The sequence below is a fragment of the Rhinoderma darwinii genome, chromosome 5, assembly GCF_050947455.1.
Source record: "Rhinoderma darwinii isolate aRhiDar2 chromosome 5, aRhiDar2.hap1, whole genome shotgun sequence".
Classification (NCBI taxonomy): Eukaryota; Metazoa; Chordata; class Amphibia; order Anura; family Rhinodermatidae; genus Rhinoderma; species Rhinoderma darwinii.
In genome coordinates, this window is record NC_134691.1 from 161,896,270 (window position 1) to 161,916,767 (window position 20,498).

Sequence of the window (20,498 nt, forward strand, 5' to 3'; positions counted from 1 at the left end):
GCGCTACGCTGTTTTCGTAATTTCTGACCATGCAATCAGGAAGTGGCCCGTGAGGCAGAGAGAACCGAGAAAGGTAGAACGGGGTTTAGGGGGCCCCGTTGTAGAGATAGGTGCGGGTCCCAGAGGTGGGACACGCATCTATCTGAAATTTCATATATGTCCCTGATGGGCAAATCCCTGTAAAATCTCCCATGGCTCCAATCCAAATGATTAAATTGTTTGGTCTTATGTAGAGAAAGCTTAACCCCTATTTTAGGCCCTAATGACCAAGCTATTTTTTTTGTTTTTCTATAGTCGCATTCAAAGAGCTATAACTTTTTTACTCTTCCGTCTACATAGCTGTATGAGGACTTGTTCTTTTGCGGCATTAGTTGTACTTTTTAATGGCACCATTTTTGGGTAGATAGCATTTTTAGATAACCTTTTATTAAGGGCGGATTCACATGAACGTGATTTGCGTCCGTGCAGCCCGCATGGTTTTCACGCGGGTCGCACGGACCTATGCAAGTCTATGGGGCAGTGCAGACTGTCAGTGATTTTTGCGCAGCGTGAGTCTGCTGCGTAAAACTTGCGACATGTTCTCTATTTCTGTGTTTTTCGCGCATCACGCACCCATTGAAGTCAATGGGTGCGTGAAAATCACGCATGCCCCACGGAAGCACTTCTGTGGGACAAGCGTTATTTGCGCAACAGCAGTAAAAGAATGAATGTAAACAGAAAAGCACCACGTGCTTTTCTGTTTACAAACATCCAAACGGAGTGTCATAATGATGGCGGCTGCGCGAAAAGCACGCAGCCGAGCATTCCATATGAACAGGGCACACGGAGCTGTCAAGTGCCTTTTGCGGGCACAAAACGCAGCGTATTTTGCGCGCGCAAAACGCACACGTTCGTCTGAATCAGCCCTAACTTTTTTTTGGGGGGGAATGGAGACAAACGCTGAAATTCCGCCATTGTTCCATGCGTTTTAAATTGACGCTGTACACTGTGCAGCGTAAATAACACGTTACCTTTATTCTATGGGTCGGTACGATTATGACGATACCACATATGTACTTTTGAACTAAAATTATTTATTTTTGCATAGTCGCGTTCCAAGAGCCGTAATTTTTTTATTTTTCCGTCAATGTAGTTATATGAGGGCTTGTTTTTTGTGGGACGAGATGTAGTTTTGATTGGTACGGTTTTTGGGGTACGTGGGACTTATTGATTATCTTTTATTATCAATTTTGGGGGACAATGGGAAAAAATTGCAATTTCGCCATTGTTTTTATTTTTACGGTGTTCACCTTGCAGTTTAAATTACATATTAACTTTATTGTTTGGGTCATTACGGTACCATATATGTGTAGTTTTATTTATTTTTTTTACACTTTTACTAAATAAAACCACTTTTTATGGAAAAAATGGTTTTATTTATTTTTTTACTGTCAGTTTTATTAATAATTTTTATTCCACATTTATTACTTATTTTATTAGCCCCACTAGGGGACTTTACTGTGCGATCTTCAGATCGCTACTATAATGCTTTGGTATACTTCGTATACCAGAGCATTATTGCCTGTCAGTGTAAACCTGACAGGCAATATATTAGGACGTGCCTCTGGCGCATCCTAATAGGCATATGTCCAGGGCATACCTGGGAGCCTTCATCAGGCCGACGGCTGCCATGACACCCCATCGGAGGCCTGTGATTGCATTTGCAGACCACCGATGGGTGACACAGGGAGCTCACTCCCTCTGCATATGATTTAAATGCTGAGGTCAGTAATGACCACAGCATTTAATGGGTTAAACGGTTGCAATCGAAGTATACTTCGATCGTGGCCGGTGGAGCAGGAGCCCGGAAGATTTCGAAATGCAGGTGTTTTTTGCGACGTTTTTTAGGCATTTTTTGACACTCCAAGATAGAGCATGACACTTTTTTTTTCTGCGATCAGTTGAAAACCACCCAGGGAAATAAGCTCTTTGACCTACCATTGAAATTAATAAAGGGAAATTTGGGGCGTTTTTTTTCGCTGATTCCGACGTCTTTCCTGCGTCAAAATCAGTGCCAAAAAAAACAGTGTGTGAACTGGGCCTAACAGAGGCTGAAAACGTGCAATCTAACAATTCTCACAACTGAGACTTTGCTACAATTTATCCATTCTTGACAATTGTCAATGAGAAAAACAACCTGGACACCGGATAACTTGTTTCTTCTTTGTAATAAACACATGTACAACTGTAAACATATATTATGCATAAAAATAGACAAAGAAACATGGTCTATAATTTTCACAAGAAATTATTATGTGATATTACACCCTTGAATGCTTCAAATTTACCCAGAATCAGCCCAAGGTAAAACCCCCCAGTAAATACCATAGATTTTATTCAAGAGCTGATGTTCCCAAATGTTTCCACTTGACAAATAAATTTGATGAATCTGCTCAGTCAGGTCAAAAATGAGACAAACGGACTTCATCGCTACCTGTGTCACATTGACAATTAGTCCATGTTCAGACATGGCAGATTTTTGGTTCGGATTACATGCTAAAAATCTGCAACAAATTAAAGAGCAATACATGCCCATAGGGTTTTCAAACTCCCTTTGACACGTAGCAGAAAATTGGATTTCACCATTTATAATGCAAAAAACAAAACAAAACAAAATGCTATGGATTATATACAAATAATCAAATTTTTATGTACATTATTAAAATTTTTATTTAAAGGGGTTTTCCCATGAGACATTTATGACATATCCACAGGATATGTCATATAGATGCAGGTCCCACCTCTGGGACCCGCACCTATCTCTTGAACGGGGCCCCCTAGACCCTGTTCTAGCCTTGGCACATCCTGGTTATATGGCCGGGAGTTATAAAACCAGCATAGCGATTTCCGTAACTCCCGACCACCTAACCAGGATGTGCCAAGGCTAGAACAGGATTTAGGGGGCCCCGTTCAAGAGATAGGTGCGGGTCCCAGAGGTGGGACCCGCATCTATCAGACTTTACTTGACATATTCTATGGATGTGATGAAGGGCTCATATGCACTATTTTATATGACATATATCTCTTTTCAAAAGTTGGCAAGTAGGTAAATAATACCAAACATGTGCTTCCAGATACCACGTAGGACTGCCCGTCCCTATACAGAAACGCTACACGTCCCTTACAGCGCCCCCGTATAATGCGGCAGCTACAGTAACCTCCTCAATGTCCCCGTATAATGCGGCAGCTACAGTAACCTCCTCAATGTCCCCGTATAATGCGGCAGCTACAGTAACCTCCTCAATGTCCCCGTATAATGCGGCAGCTACAGTAACCTCCTCAATGTCCCCGTATAATGCGGCAGCTACAGTAACCTCCTCAATGTCCTCTCACATGACCGCTAGTTATATGATCACACTACGGGCAAGCAGCCAGGAGACACGGCCACACCAACACAGCCGGGACGTCATCTCCCATAGTGCTCCGGTGATACAGCGCACATGACCGAGTGAGGAGGAACAGGAAGTAGAGCGGCCGCTGACTGTGGAGAGATTAGGCGGGAAGCTTCTTGCCGCGGATACGTATAGGATCTCTATGTCCCAGCGTGTGGCGCTGCTGCCGTCCTATAGTTAGAGTAGAGTAGCGTGGCATTGGCGCACAGAGGGTGACGGCCGCCTCATATATTTCCCTCGTGTGCATTGCTAGGCTGTGATAAGTGGAGTGGCGCTTAGTATTGTGCATGTAACTGTTATAAAGCGCTGTGGGTGAGTACATTGGGTCGTTGCCCACAATTTCCTGTTGCCACTGCTGGTTATTTCCAATTGCCAAAGATGGAAGATGTAGCAGAGGAGTTAGGGGAACCAGAGCATGGCAGTGCAGTGAAATGCCCAGTTTGTGCACTGGAGGTGCCATCTATGGAAATCAATAACCATCTTGACACCTGCCTGAAAAAGCCATGTGGAGTTACGACCAAGAAAAGGCGTCTTTCCTCACACGAGGATGACCCCGCTGGTGGCTCACCTAGTCCTGGGTGGCCTCTGATGTTGGGGGCCGCCAATTTTTCTCTGTTTCATAATCACAAGGTCAGTGAGCGGGTATGTCAAGAAACGCCATCTAAGGCTCCCTTCTTTTCCATAGCATCATCCAAAAGGACAGAGGCAAAGCAGAATATAAATGCAGCCTCTACTTGCGAAGCCCAAAAGCAAGAACAAGTTCAGGGTGATCCGTTACAGTCTGGGACCAACCAGAAAGATAAGAACTTGGCGGAGAAGTTAGATGGAAAACCTCTGGCTGACAAATTGAGACCGTGCACTTTAGAGAACTACATGGGTCAGAACAAAGTACTTGGAGAAAACACCATGCTCCGACACCTGCTCCAAGCCAATGACATCCCCTCTTTAATACTTTGGGGTCCTCCTGGTTGTGGCAAGGTTTGTATGTCTCGGTGTGATGAAATTATATTCATGAAATGACAAGTTCTTAATTGAATGTAGAATTTAAAGAGGCTCTGTCACCACAGTATAAGTGCCCTGTCTCTTACATAATCTGATTGGCACTGTAATGTAGATAACAGCAGTGTTTTTTATTTAGAAAAACAATCATTTTTGACAGAGTTATGACCTATTATAGATTTATGCTAATGACTTTCTTAATGGACAACTGGGCGTGTTTTACTTTTGACCAAGTGGGCGTTGTGGAGAGAAGTGTATGACGCTGACCTATCAGTGACCAATCAGCGTCATACACTTCTCTCCATTCATGTACTCAGACATCGTGATCTGTCACTTACTCACACAACGTTACTGAAGTGTCTTGAGAGTTAATAGACATTGCTACCAGCAAGGACGTGATGTCTATTCACAATCCCGACACTTCGGTAACGTTTGTGTCGGACTTACAGCACAGCCCATCGAGATCACGTTGTGCTGTCATTTACAGCGTGATCTCGCGAGATCACGCTTGCTGTCATTAAGTCCCACACAAACATTACCGAAGTGTCGGGATTGTGACTAGACATCGTGTCCTGGCTGGAAGCAATGTCTTTTCACTCGCAAGGCACTTCAGTAACGTTTGTGTGTGTGTGTGTATGTGACAGATCACGATGTCTGAGTACATGAATGCGGAGAAGTGTACGACGCTGATTGGTCACTGATTGGTCAGTCTCATACACTTCTCTCCACAACGCCTACTTGGTCAAAAAGTAAAAACACGCCCAGTTGTCTATTAAAGTCATTAACATAAAGCTAAAATAGCTCATAACTCCGTCAAAATTTATCGTTTTTCAAAATAAAAACCACTGTTATCTACATTACAGCGCCGATCACATTATGTAAGAGAGAGGGCACTTATAATCTGGTGACAGAGCCTCTTTAATGCTCTGTTCACCTTACATTTAGGATCTGTTCCTTCAGGTCTCCATTGTCTTTTGGTGGCCAGGAAAAAAAAAAAAGGGAGCTTTACAGATCCATTAAAAGTCCATGTGATCAGTTACCCCACAGATCCACCATAAATGATCAGAGCCTAAGGCTCTCTGCATTCCTATGAGACGCTCATAAAGAGACTGATTTCCGGTCCACAGAGAAGACGCTGTAGGATTTGGATAGAGTGCGGGGTCACGTGATATATAAAGGCAGTCTAGATCGAAGTTGATAATTCGGCAATAAAGCGCCACAATAAAATAATTATCTGCACTACATTTTACCTAATGTGCTTTACTAATAGAGCAAAAGATAGAAAGTATTCCCAGAGTACACTTCGGCTTCGTTCACATCTGTGTCAGGGTTCCGTTACGGCTTTCCGTCAAAACGGAACCCTGACTGAAACAAACAGAAACCATAGGTTTCCGTTTGCATCACCATTGATTTCTATGGTGACTGATCCGGTGCAAGTGTGTTCCGTTTGTCTCAGTTGTGCAAGGGCTCCGTCGTTGTGACGGAATGAATAGCGCAGTCTACTACGTTATTGATTCCGTCAAAACGACATAACCCTTGCACAGCTGAGACAAAAGGAAACCATTTTCACCGGATCCGTCACCATTGAAATCAATGGTGATGCAATCGGAAACATACTTAGCGCTATGACACTGTCCAATCAGCTACAGACCGTATCTGAGCGGCTTGGGTTGTGTGATCTCTCTCGCGAGATCAAACCGTTTTGTCGTCCTTGTCTGCAGAGAGCTGAAGAGAGAATGAGAGCCCGCGCCCACACGTATGCGCGCACGCTCTTATTCTCGGTTCAGCTCTCGGACGACAAGACTGTTTGATCTCACAGCACAAGCCGCTCACACTGTCTGTAACTGATTGGACAGTGTTAGAGCACGAAGTATCACGGCCCCCTACCATTTACAGTAAAAGAAATGCCCCATTGACAGTTCAGGGGGTTATTTACATATCGGGTGCCAAATGTAACGACACCAATATCTAAATTACAGAGGCGGCTAGAAACATAGTTTAACCCCTTAAAGAGGCTCTGTCACCACATTATAAGTGGCCTATCGCCTACATAAGGAGATGGGCGCTGTAATGTGACAGCAGTATTTTTTATTTAGAAAAACGATCTATTTTTACCACGTTATTAGCGATTTTAGCTTTATGCTAATTAGTTTCTTAATGAACAACTGGGCGTGTTTTTACTTTAGACCAAGTGGGCGTTGTACAGAGGAGTGTATGACGCTGACCAATCAGTGACCAATCGCATCATGCACTTCTCCCCATTCATTTACACTGCAGATAGCGATATAGCTATATCGCTATGTGCAGCCACATAAACACACTATAACATTACTGCAGTGTCCTGACAATGAATATACATTACCTCCAGCCAGGACGTGATGTGTATTCAGAATCCTGACACTTCTAAATCTTTTCTGAGATTTCCAGCAAGGCAAAACGTAATCTCGCGAGATTACGCTGTAAACTGTTATTTAAAACGAGATTACGCGTGGCTTGCTGGAAATCTCACAGAAAAGATTCAGAAGTGTCAGGATTCTGAATACATATCACGTCCTGGCTGGTAGTAATGTATATTCATTATCAGGACACTGCAGTAACGTTATACAGGGTGGGCCATTTATATGGATACACCTAAATAAAATGGGAATGGTTGGTGATATTAACTTCCTGTTTGTGGCACATTAGTATATGGGAGGGGGGAAACTTTTCAAGCTGGGTGTTGACCATGGCGGCCATTTTGAAGTCGGCCATTTTGTATCCAACTTTAGTTTTTTCAATGGGAAGAGGGTCATGTGACACATCAAACTTATCGAGAATTTCACAAGAAAAACAATGGTGTGCTTGGTTTTAACGTTACTTTATTCTTTCATGAGTTATTTACAAGTTTCTGACCACTTATAAAATGTTTTCAAAGTGCTGCCCGAGCATTCCTAGATGAACAGTTTCCTGGAAAGTGGATTGGTCGTTGTGGGCCAGTTGAATGGCCCCCTAGGTCTCCCGATCTGACCCCCTTAGACTTTTATCTTTGGGGTCATCTGAAGGCAATTGTCTATGCTGTGAAGACACGAGATGTGCAGCAACTGAAACTACGGATACTAGAAGCCTGTGCTAGCATTGCTTCTGCGGTGTTGCTATCAGTGTGTGAAGAAGAGGGTTGCATTGACAATCCAACACAATGGGCAGCACTTTGAACACATTTTATAAGTGGTCAGAAACTTGTAAATAACTCATGAAAGAATAAAGTAACATTAAAACCAAGCACACCATTGTTTTTCTTGTGAAATTCTCGATAAGTTTGATGTGTCACATGACCCTCTTCCCATTGAAAAAACTAAAGTTGGATACAAAATGGCCGACTTCAAAATGGCCGCCATGGTCAACACCCAGCTTGAAAAGTTTCCCCCCTCCCATATACTAATGTGCCACAAACAGGAAGTTAATATCACCAACCATTCCCATTTTATTTAGGTGTATCCATATAAATGGCCCACCCTGTAGTGTGTTTATGTGGCTGCACATAGCGATATAGCTATATCACTATGTGCTGTGTAAATGAATGGAGAGGAGTGCATGACGCTGATTGGTCAGCGTCATACACTTCCCTCCACAACGCCCACTTGGTTTAAAGTAAAAACACGCCCACTTGGGCATTAAGAAACGAATTAGCATAAAGCTAAAAATCGCTCATAAAGTGATAAAAATAGATAGTTTTTCTAAATAAAAAGCACTGCTGTCACCTACATTACAGCGCCGATCTCCTTATGTAGGAGACAGGACACTTATAATGTGGTGACAGAACCTCTTTAAGGAAACGGCCGATTTTGGCCTTGAGGACAGAACCATTTTTTTTGTTTCCCCCTTTGCATCCCGATGCACATAGCTTCTTTTTTGTACGACGTAGTTGTATGAGACTTTGTTTTTTGCGGGACAAGTTGTACTTTATGTAGGTACCATTTTTTTGGTACAAATACATTATCGTTTAATTTATCTAAATAATTTTTTTGGGCGACAATGCATAAAAAAGCAGTTCCTCTGCAGTTTTAATTAAAAAAAAATTACATCATAAATGTTATACATTTATTGTACATGTTACGGTCGCGGCGATACCAAATATGTCTGTTATTTCATGTTTTGGGACTTTAAAAAGTTTATTCATTGTAAAAAAAAAATGTGTATTTCTGCGGATTTTTTTACTATTTTTTTAATTTTTTTATTTAACCCCTTAGTGTCTAAGCCTGTTTTGGCCTTGTGGACACAGCCGATTTTTAACCCTTTGGGCGTTTCACAGGAAATAAAGCAAAGTAGAGGTGAAATTTATAAATGTAAATTTTTTTTTTTTACGAAATTCATTTGTAATACAGTTTTTTCTGTAACACAGAAGGTTTTACGAGAGAAATGCAACTCAATATTTATTGCCCAGATTCTGCAGTTTTTTAGAAATGTGGCCCTAGTGTGATGGACTGAAACATAGGCCTCAGAAGCAAAGGAGCACCTGGTGGATTTTGGGGCCTCTATTTTATTAGAATATATTTTAGGCACCATGTCAGGTTTGAAGGGCTCTTGCAGTGCCAAAACAGTGGAAACTCCCCAAAAGTGACCCCATTTTGGAAACTACACCCCTCAAGGAAGTTTTCTAGGGGTATAGACAGGGGTGAACCTAGCCTGTCTGCCGCCTGAGGCGAACTATAAAAAGGCGCCCCCCCAAATCTATCGGAGTTTTCTCATTCCTAGATTTACAGATCGAACACGCAATATATACATTTTTTAAATAGGAAAGCATTTGATGTTTATTTGTTAGGCCCTGTTCACATGAAGTATTTTGACGAGTTTTTGGGCGCGGAAACCGCTCCCGCAAAACTCGTCAAATACCGGCCGAAAATGCCTCCCGAGAAAGAAGGGGCATGCCATATCTTCGCGCGTTTACGCCTCTGACCTCCCATTGACATCAATGGGAGGAAGAGAAAGGGTATTTCGCAGAGTTTTTTGCCCGTAACACTCAATGGCCGCGAGCGAAAAACGCGGTGAAAATCGCGGCAAACGACGTGCAGGAAGGACAAAATTTGCCTCGAAATCCCAAACAGAATTTTGAGGCAGAATTTTCCTCCTGCAAAAAACTCAGTGTGAACACAGCCTTAAAGTGCTGTTTGAAGTATGGAAAATATTGAAAGAATTATTCTTACTGCCAATCAGTGCAGTGCAAATAGTACAGTCTGCACTGCCCCATATCTCTCCTCGGCAGCCAGTCTCATTTGTGGCTTCACTCTCTGCAATTACATTCAGGCCAGTCCAGGACGGATCACACTTAGCGCTGTTTTGAAGCGGCACGTCCTGGGCTGGTTTCTTTGCTCTACCTGCTGTATTGTAGTGGTCTGCCTGTGCTGACTTGATGCCAGTGGTGGATTAATATGTTCTTAGGCCCTGGGCTGTACACAAGTTATGGGCCCACATACCACACGTAAGTCTCACCTACATGTCAAAGTACATCACATGCCACTCTGCAGACTGTCTCTTAGCCTGATCATCTGCTGCCACTCTCACACTTCCCCACAGCCCACACCACAATAATTTACATAGATTGTAAGATCAACATTACCAATAATACCCCCGTACTGTTACTAAATAATACCCCATACTGTTACTGAATAATACCTCCATACTGTTACTGAATAATACCCCATACTGTTACTGAATAATACCTCCATACTGTTACTGAATAATACCTCCATACGGTTACTGAATAATACCCCCATACTGTTACTGAATAATACCTCCATACTGTTACTGAATAATACCTCCATACTGTTACTGAATAATACCCCCATACTGTTACTGAATAATACCTCCATACTGTTACTGAATAATACTTCCATACTGTTACTGAATAATACCCCCATACTGTTACTGAATAATACCCCCATACTGTTACTGAATAATACCCCCATACTGTTACTGAATAATACCCCCATACTGTTACTGAATAATACCCCCATACTGTTACTGAATAATACCCCCATACTGTTACTGAATAATACCCCCATACTGTTACTGAATAATACCCCCATACTGTTACTGAATAATACCCCCATACTGTTACTGAATAATACCCCCATACTGTTACTGAATAATACCTCCATGCTGTTACTGAATAATACCTCCATACTGTTACTGAATAATACCCCATACTGTTACTGAATAATACCTCCATACTGTTACTGAATAATACCCCATACTGTTACTGAATAATACCTCCATACTGTTACTGAATAATACCTCCATACGGTTACTGAATAATACCCCCATACTGTTACTGAATAATACCTCCATACTGTTACTGAATAATACCTCCATACTGTTACTGAATAATACCCCCATACTGTTACTGAATAATACCTCCATACTGTTACTGAATAATACTTCCATACTGTTACTGAATAATACCCCCATACTGTTACTGAATAATACCCCCATACTGTTACTGAATAATACCCCCATACTGTTACTGAATAATACCCCCATACTGTTACTGAATAATACCCCCATACTGTTACTGAATAATACCCCCATACTGTTACTGAATAATACCCCCATACTGTTACTGAATAATACCCCCATACTGTTACTGAATAATACCCCCATACTGTTACTGAATAATACCCCAATACTGTTACTGAATAATACCCCCATACTGTTACTGAATAATACCTCCATGCTGTTACTGAATAATACCTCCATGCTGTCACTGAATAATACCCCCATACTGTTACTGAATAATACCCCCATACTGTTACTGAATAATACCTCCATACTGTTACTGAATAATACCCCCATACTGTTACTGAATAATACCTCCATACTGTTACTGAATAATACCTCCATACTGTTACTGAATAATACCTCCATACTGTTACTGAATAATACCTCCATACTGTTACTGAATAATACCTCCATACTGTTACTGAATAATACCTCCATACTGTTACTGAATAATACCTCCATGCTGTTACTGAATAATACCTCCATGCTGTTACTGAATAATACCTCCATGCTGTTACTGAATAATACCTCCATGCTGTCACTGAATAATACCCCCATACTGTTACTGAATAATACCCCCATACTGTTACTGAATAATACCTCCATACTGTTACTGAATAATACCCCCATACTGTTACTGAATAATACCTCCATACTGTTACTGAATAATACCTCCATACTGTTACTGAATAATACCTCCATACTGTTACTGAATAATACCTCCATACTGTTACTGAATAATACCTCCATACTGTTACTGAATAATACCTCCATACTGTTACTGAATAATACCTCCATACTGTTACTGAATAATACCTCCATACTGTTACTGAATAATACCTCCATACTGTTACTGAATAATACCTCCATACTGTTACTGAATAATACCTCCATACTGTTACTGAATAATATCCCCATACAGTTACTGAATAATATCCCCATACAGTTACTGAATAATATCCCCATACAGTTACTGAATAATACCCCCATACTGTTACTGAATAATACCCCCATACTGTTACTGAATAATACCTCCATACTGTTACTGAATAATACCCCCATACTGTTACTGAATAATACCTCCGTACTGTTACTGAATAATACCCCCGTACTGTTTCTGAACAATACCTCCGTACTGTTACTGAACAATACCTCCGTACTGTTACTGAATAATACCCCCATACTGTTACTGAATAATACCCCCATACTGTTACTGAATAATACTTCCATACGGTTACTGAATAAAACTACCAAACCATGATCACATATTACTACAACATAGTGTCAGAAAAAACCCACCATACTGTTAGTGAATAAATCACACTATATATAGACCAATATTACCACCATATAGTGACCTCATAGAGGTAGATGCCAGTTATACACAAGATATCTGCAGACCATATAAGTGATTACAGTATAGTTAGATCGAGTGACTATTGTGGCAAATAAAAGTTTTTAAAATTTTTATACTGCTTTTTTTTTTGGTAGGTTCTGCTGGAGCGTTTGGACTACGTCGTAGATTCATTGGACTACTCCGATGATGTACTTTTAAAAAAAAAAAAAAAAATGGTGAAAGAGGGTTGCAAGGGGGAGTTTAGATTTCAATAAAAGTTTTTCTTATGTCTGTTTTTTTTAATACTTTATTATGGCCTTAGTAATGGCTGCTGTCTGATTGAGAGCGTCCATTACTAAGAAGAGGCTTCGTGTTAGCCAGTAAAAAGGCTATCACTAACCCCTATTATTACCCCGATTCTCACTGCCGCGAGAGGAGTACGATCCAGTACCCGACCATCTGAAGCGACGGTAAGGCAGCAGGGGGGCGGCCACAGGCTGGTTTTACCAGGCTGGGAAGGGATAAAAAACGTGGCCCTTCCCACCCTGGTGATGCTAGGCTGCAGCTGCTGTATTGTATCTGGCTGGTTGTGAAAAATAGCGGGAACCCCACGTCTTTTAAAAAAAATAAAATAATAGAAAAAAAATTACGTGACATCCCCTCCATTTTTCATAACCAGCCAGATACAATAAAGCAGCAGCAGCCTAGCATTACCAGGGTGGGAAGGGCCATGGTTTTTGGCCATTCCGAGCCTGATAGTACCAGCCTGCGGCCACCCCAGTACCCGCCCTTCTCTTCAGCTGGTCGGGTGCTGGATCGTACCCAGCTCTTCCCAGTACTCCTGGTGGCTGTGGGTACCGGGGTAATAATACGGGTTAGTGCTAGCCTTATTACTGGCTAACACTAAGCCCCTTAGTAATGGACGCTCTCAATCAGACAGCAGCCATTACTAAGGCGGTAATGAAGTATTAAAAAACAGAGATATAAAGAAATTTATTTTATTGAAATGACAACTCTTTCACAGAATCCACTTTAACCATTTTATTAAAAAAATAAAAATAAAGCTTAAATCAGCGAAGTAGTCCAACGAATCTACGACGTAGTCCAAATGGTCCAGCGGAACCTGCAAAACAAAAATGAGCAGTATGAAAAATAAAAATAAAGTTGGCTTTCCCCACAGACGTACAAACGTATGAATAAATAGCTACCTTCGGAAACATATTAAAATAATTAGAAAAATTAGGCCCATAAAATAAAACATCAAATAAAAAAAAATAATGATAACACCTTTCTTTTAAAGAGAACCTTTCACCTCCCCATACATGTGCAGCAGGTAATGGGGAGGGCTGCACAAACTCTGGGGCACTTTACATTTTTTTCTTAGCCTCCTTCGTTATTTAGATATCGGTGCTGTAATATTTGGCGTCCGATATTTAAATAACCCCATGAACTGTCAATGGGGAGGTAATTGGCAAGGGGGCGTGTAACATCGCCATGACACTGTCCAATCAGCTACGGTCAGCGTTACAGCAAGAGCTGGAGAGATCGCGTGCGCGCAGCTCTGCCACCACTAAGGAACACGAGGAGAAAAAGAGTGAATTCTTCTTCTGTTCCATGGCATCAGAGCTGTGCGCGCACGCACGCTCTCACTCTTTAGCTCTCGGCAGACAAGGACGATAAGACTGATCTCTCACCTGAGATCACAGTCTTGTACTTGCCTGCCGAGAGCTGAAGAGTGAGAGCGTGCGCGCGCACATGATCTCCTCTCTCCAGCTCTTGCTGTTGACATTGTCCGTAGATGATTGGACAGTGTCACAGCGATGTTACACGTCCCCTTGCCAATTACCGCCCCATTGGCAGTTCATGTGGTTATTTAAATATTGGGCGCCAAATATTACAGCACAGATATCTAAGTAAGGAAAGAGGGTAGGAAAAAATATATAAAGTGCCCCAGAGTTTGTGCAGCCCTGACCATTACATGCTGCACTCAAATGCAAATCTGTGGGCAGGTGAAAGATTCTCTTTAAAGTGTAACAACTTTTTAAAAAACTTTTGACATGTCAGAAGTTTTGATCAGTGGGGTCCGAACACTGAGACCCCCCACTAGTCGCTAAAACAAAGCAGCAGAAGTGCTCGGGTGAGCGGTGTGCCGCTTCAATTCTGTTTGGCTTTCCTTGGAGCAGTACACCGCTCACTCGGCTGAAAGTCGATCATAAATGAAGCGGCACAGCGCTCACCCGAGCACTTCTGCTGCTTCGTTTTAGCGATCGGTGGGGGCCTCAGTGCTCGGTCCCCCACCGATGAAAACTTCGGACATGTCACTATGATATATAAAGATATCTATTAATGCGATTGGTGCAAATTTTAATTACTTTTTATTGAAAATGATTTGTACTTTTTAAGATACAGCTGCTTTTGTATCCTGTATACAGAGCAGCTGTATATAGCGCTGAGACCTGAATGCATTAGGTCGCCTATTACTGATCACATCTAAGTTATGAACTTAGATGTGATCGGTAACAGCTCGATCCTGCAGGACTCGCTGACACTGAATCAGTCAGTCCCGCTGACCTGACGGATACAGCGCTATATACATTATATAATATATTTATTTTAATTAGCGGGGGCAGGATTATGGGGAAGGATTAGGGCCTGTTCACATCAGCGTTGGCTTTCCTTTCCAGGGTTCCGTGGGAGGTTTCTGTCGGGTGAACCCCGCAACGGAAAGTCAAACTGAAACCACAGCTTCCGTTTCAGTCACCATTGAAATCAATGGTGACGGAAACATTGCTAATGGTTTCCGTTCGTCACCATTCCGGCAGGTTTTTGTGACGGAATCAATAGCGCAGTCGACTGCGCTAATGGTGACAGAAACGGAACTGTGGTTTCAGTTTGACTTTCCGTTGCGGGGTTACCTCCGACGGAACCCCAGAACGGAAAGCCAACGCTGATGTGAACAGGCCCTAAGGCTTCTTTCACACTAGCATTAATATACGTTTACCGCTCTTCCGTCAAAGGACGAGAGGATCAATATGTTAAACGGAAAGCAACGGTTCCATTAGAATTACCATTGCTTTCAATGGTAATTCTTTTGTATCAGTTGCTTTCCGTTTGTCTCCGTTCGCTAAGTTTCCGTTTTTTTTTTAAAGGAAACAAAAGTGCAGTCTGCAGAACTTTTATTTCCGTTCAAAAGAACGGAAACCTAGCGAACGGAGACAAACGGAAAGCAACTGATACAAAAGAATTACCATTGAAAGCAATGGTAATTCTAATGGAACCGTTGCTTTCCGTTTAACGTATCGATCCTCTCTTCCTCTGACGGAAGAGAGGTAAACGTATATTAATGCTAGTGTGAACAAAGCCCAAAACAAGATAATAATATTTAAAAAAAAACCCAGCTGGGATTTGAACCAACAACCTTACATGTGTAAGGCAGACAAGCTAACCACTACACTATAGAAGCTGTCATAGTCAATGTATCTGAAACTGTAGTAATTGAGGGTTTATTTAATGACAGGCACTATTAGTCTCTCCTGTCTCTCTGCTGCGTGTGGGCGTTTTACTGACAGCAGAGGGCTCTATAGGGGGGAATTATCCCCCCACCATAGAGCCCTGACTAGTTACTATACTGAAAGGTTAGGGGGGTCTGAGCATCTGACTGACTGCTCTAAAGTGGGGGGGGGGCAGAATCCCCCCCCCTATAGAGCTCTCTGCAGTAAGTCAGACAGACGCTCAGACCCTCCCCCACCCACACTAATCCTTCCATTATAGTGATGTGAGGGTGGATTATTCCAGCCCCATAAAGCCCTCTGCTGTCGGTAAAATGCCCAGACCCCCCCTTGCAGTATACTCACGTCACGGGTCCAGGTCCCAGCAAGGCAGGACTTACCTCGTGCTGCTCGTCGCTCCTCCTGCAGACTTGCTCCTCTCTGGCTGCATGTGCTTTGTACAGCGTCAGAGAGGAGGAGGAGTGTTACAGACGTTCGGCACGTCTGCTATGTGCGTCTGCATGGCCCCTCCCCCCTGTCCAGTCCGTCCCGGGCTGAAAATGCCGCCCCCCCCCCCCCCCCCCCCGTTTGGGTAGGTGGTGCCGCCTGAGGCCGTCGGCTCACCTGGCCTCATGGCAGATGCGGCACTGGGTATAGATAGCATTTTGACCCCCCACGGTTTTTGAAGAATTTATGGGAATTATGCAGTGAAATTGAAAATCTACATTTTTTTTCTAATAAAATGTAGTTTTAGCTCAGACTTTTTTCATTTTTACAATAGATAAAGGAGAAAACGCACCCAAACATTTGTAAAGCAAACTCTTCTGAGCACAGCAATACCCCATATGTGGTAATAAACTGCTGTTTGGACACACGGCGGAAGTTAGAAAGGACGGAGCACCATTTGACTTTTGGAGCTCAGGTTTTGCTGGAATGGTTTGCGGCCCCATGTCACATTTCCATAGCCACTGAGGGACCAAAATAATGCAAACCCGGCAAAAGTGACCCTATTTGGGAAACTCTACCCCTCGTGGAATTTATCTAGCGGTATAGTGAGCGTTTTGACCCCACTGTTTTTTTGCTGAATTATTGGAATTATGCAGTGAAAATTAAAATCTATATTCTTTCCACGAAAATGTTGAATTTTTTTCATTTTCACAAGGAATAAAGGAGAAAAAGCGCCCCAACAATTGTAAAGCAATTTCTCCCTAGTACGGCAATACCCCATATGTGGTCATAAACTGCTGCTTGGATACACCGCAGGGCTCAGAATGGCACGAAGATTTTGGTTGATTGTTTTTTTGGGCGCATTTGCAGAGCCCCTGAGGTACCCGTACAGTAGAAACCCCTGAGAAGTGACTCCATTTTGGAAACTATACCACTCAGGGTAATCATCTAGGGGTGTACTGAGCATTTTGATCCCACAGGTGTTTCATAGATTGTATTAGAATGAGGCAGTGAAAATGAAAAATTATTTTTTTTCCCAAAAATGTCGTTTTGCACCCAATTTTTTTTTCCACAAGGGGTAATAGGAGAAAAAAACACATAATTTGTTACCCAATTTCTCCCGAGTATGGCAATACGCCATATGTGGCCCTAAACGGCTGTTGGGGCACGTGGCAGAGCTCAAAATGGAAGGAGCGCCATTTGGCTTTTAGAGCGCAGATTTTGCTGGACTGGTGTACGTGCGCCATGTCGCATTTGCAGTGCTCCCTTAGGTACCAGAGTAGAGTGTAAAACCCTGAGAAGTGACCCTATTTTGTAAACCACACCCCTCAATGCATTTATCATTTGCCTTGACATATGACAGGGCTTAGGAGTGAAAGGTGCATGTGAGGCCTATTTTGGTGATTTTCGCAGCATTAGCCCACAATGGTAGGGCTCTGGGGTCAAATAGTAAAACAAACCCCTAAGTAGTGACCCCCATTTTGGAAACTGCACCCCTGAAGGCATTTTATTAAGGGGTGTAGTGAGCATTTTGACCACACAGGTTTTTGTTTTTTTCTATTAGAAATGAATGCTCAGTGGATGATGCAAAGTGAAAATTGCAAATTTCCAAAGGTATATGCCATTTTAGGGCACAATATTTTGTGCCCAGTTCGTGCCACTGAAGACAAATACCTCAAACTGTTAAGCATGTTCGCCCGCGTATGGCAATGCCATATACGTGGGTGCAAACTGTTTGGGTACGCTGCAGGGTTCAGAAGGGAGGGAGCGCCATTTTGCTTTTGGAGCGCAGAGTTTGCTTGGTAATAGTTCTGTTGGGGGTTTTGCTGGTATTTCAGTTTATAATGTGGGGGCATATGTAATCTGTGCGGAGGTACATCAGGGCATAATAATGGGGTATAATAATGAGGTAAATAAATAATATTTCATAGATCTGTGGCCAGTGTCGCACTGATAAATGGTGCCAGATGTTATCCACTTTTGGACATACTGCACATTTTGCGTTGCAATAATCTGAGAGCCTGAACTTCTTTATTTTTTCTTCACCGGAGCTGTGTGAGGGCTTATTTGTTGCCGGACAATATGTGGATTTCATTAGTACCATTTTGGGGTACATGCCAAAAAAATGAAATACAAAGTGATCAAAAAATCGCAAGCAAGGTGACCAAAAACCTGCAATTCTGATGTTGTTTTTTATTATTTTTTTCGGCGTTCGCCATGCGCTATGAATGACAATTTTACGTTATTCTGCGGGTCGGTGCGATTACGGTGATACCAGATGTATATAGTTTCTCTTATGCTTTGCAGCGTCTGCACTATAAAATCACACTTGTTTCAAATAATTAATTTTTTGTGTCACCGTATTCTGAGAGCCATAACTTTTTTTATTTTTCCGGCAAAAAAGCTGTGGGAGGGCTTGTTTTTTGCGGGACGGGCTGCAGTTTTTAATCGTATAATTTTGGGGTACATGCGACTTTTAGATCCCTTTTTTTTTAAATTCTGTTTTGCGAGGGGTAGTGACTAACAGAGATTCTGGAATAGTTTTCTATTTAATTTTTTTACGGTGTTCACCGTGCGGGTAAAATAGCATTATATTTTTAAGATGTGGCTCGTTACGGACGCGGGGATACCACATATGTGTACTTTTTTTTTTTTTTATGTTTTTTTGGCTTTTCCTATAATAAAAGACTTATTATAGGAAAAAAGGCTGTTCTAGTGTTTTTTAACATGAAATTATTATTTTTTAAACTTTTTTACATCATTTTTATTAACTTGTTTTAACTTTTTTTTGTCCCACTAGGGAACTTGAAGGCATGAAGCCCTGATCGCTATTCTAATACACTGCACTACCTATATAGTGCAGTGTATTAGAGCTGTCAGCTATTCACTGACAGCAAGCCTATTAGGCATTAGGCTTCGCCTCCCGGCGGGGCTTAATAGGCTTCCGTACTAGGAAGCGATTGTTCGTCTACGGTTGCCATAGCAACCATCGGAACACCCGGCGGTGCCGATGGTTGTCATTAGCAACCATAGGGTGCGGTCTAATCACTTAGATGCAGCGATAGCTGCCTCTAAGGGGTTAATCGGCCGGATCAGAGCCTAGCTCCGGTCCTGCCCGTTAGAGCACGATGTCAGCGGTGACAAATTGCTGACACCCGCGCCCGTGGCAACCATAATGGTTGCCGACAGGCTAGAAGACACTTCGATGCAGCGATCGCGTTGATCGATGTATCTAAGGAGTTAATCTGCCGGATCGGAGCCTGGCTCCGGTCCTGGCCGTTGCAGCGGGGTGTCGGACAGCTGATTACCGGCGGTGATAGCGCTGGCTCCGCTTCTGAGCCAGCGCCATCACATACACCTTCTTGGGAGCTGTGATCTGTCAGTCTGCTGTGACTGACCAATCACCTGCTGGGAACCGCTGTGATTGGTCTCCTGCCGTCTTACTGTGCCGATCAACTGTCATAAACAGTTGACGGCACAGTTCTGTCACCTTGTCCTTTCACAGGGTGACCGTTTTTAGCCAGGACGTTAAAGCACTTCAATACAGGACGTACCGGTGCGGTAAGGGGTTAACATTTTTTTTTTAAATTAATTTAACTTTTATAGGCCAGTACATAAGCCTGTGTATGGATTGTACACAGGCAGTTGTTAAGGCATAGCTTAGTATGCCTTAACAGGAAATATGGTCAGACAGCCCTGGGGTTCTTCAATGGACCCTAGGCTGTCTGGCCATACAAGTTATGGGCCTTGATCCGCCGCTCCGGACGAGTATTCTCGTCCTGTGTCGGCAACTAGTTAAAGTGAGACAAGGTTTGTGCAGCAGTGCCTGTTAAATGGTGCACTCCGCTGCACATGTATGGGCTGCTGAAAGGTTCTCTTTAACTCCTTCCCGACTGCCCACTGTCTTTTGACGTCAGGCGGTGCGGGTGCTTAATCTACAGAGACGTCTTTTGGCGTCGCTGCAGATCGGGCTGATGAGCGCTCGTGTGAGCACTCATCCTCTAAGCAGGAGCTGTTACTAACCGCTCCTGATCTTAGAGCAGCCTCCTGAACACAGCTGGGGTCGGCAAACATTCGGACCCCAGCTGTGTAACCCTTTCATTACCGCGGTCTGTGACCGCGGCATGATCAAAGGGAATTTCCCTCTTTGATCGCATCACCGGGATTCCAGTGATGCGATCAAACACCGGGGAATCCCTCTGCAGTCAGCCCTGGGGACCTACAAAGGACCCCAGGGCTGTCTGTTCCGTGTGCCTGCTGTTC

The 20,498-nt window shown here is 42.8% G+C and overlaps 1 protein-coding gene across 3 annotated transcripts in view; it reads left to right on the top strand.

The window, feature by feature from the left end:
* The first annotated feature begins 3,383 nt into the window (after nucleotides 1-3,383).
* WRNIP1 (WRN helicase interacting protein 1) overlaps nucleotides 3,384-20,498 on the top strand; it is a 118,365-nt gene continuing 101,250 nt past the window's right edge. For 2 of the 3 annotated variants that reach the window (XM_075826695.1, XM_075826696.1), the window contains exon 1: nucleotides 3,386-4,409. In XM_075826695.1, the coding sequence (XP_075682810.1) occupies nucleotides 3,810-4,409 (600 nt within the window). In that variant the 5' untranslated portion in view covers nucleotides 3,386-3,809. Of the gene's footprint in view, nucleotides 4,410-20,498 lie in introns of all 3 variants that reach the window. The other variant, XM_075826697.1, reaches the window with a different exon arrangement.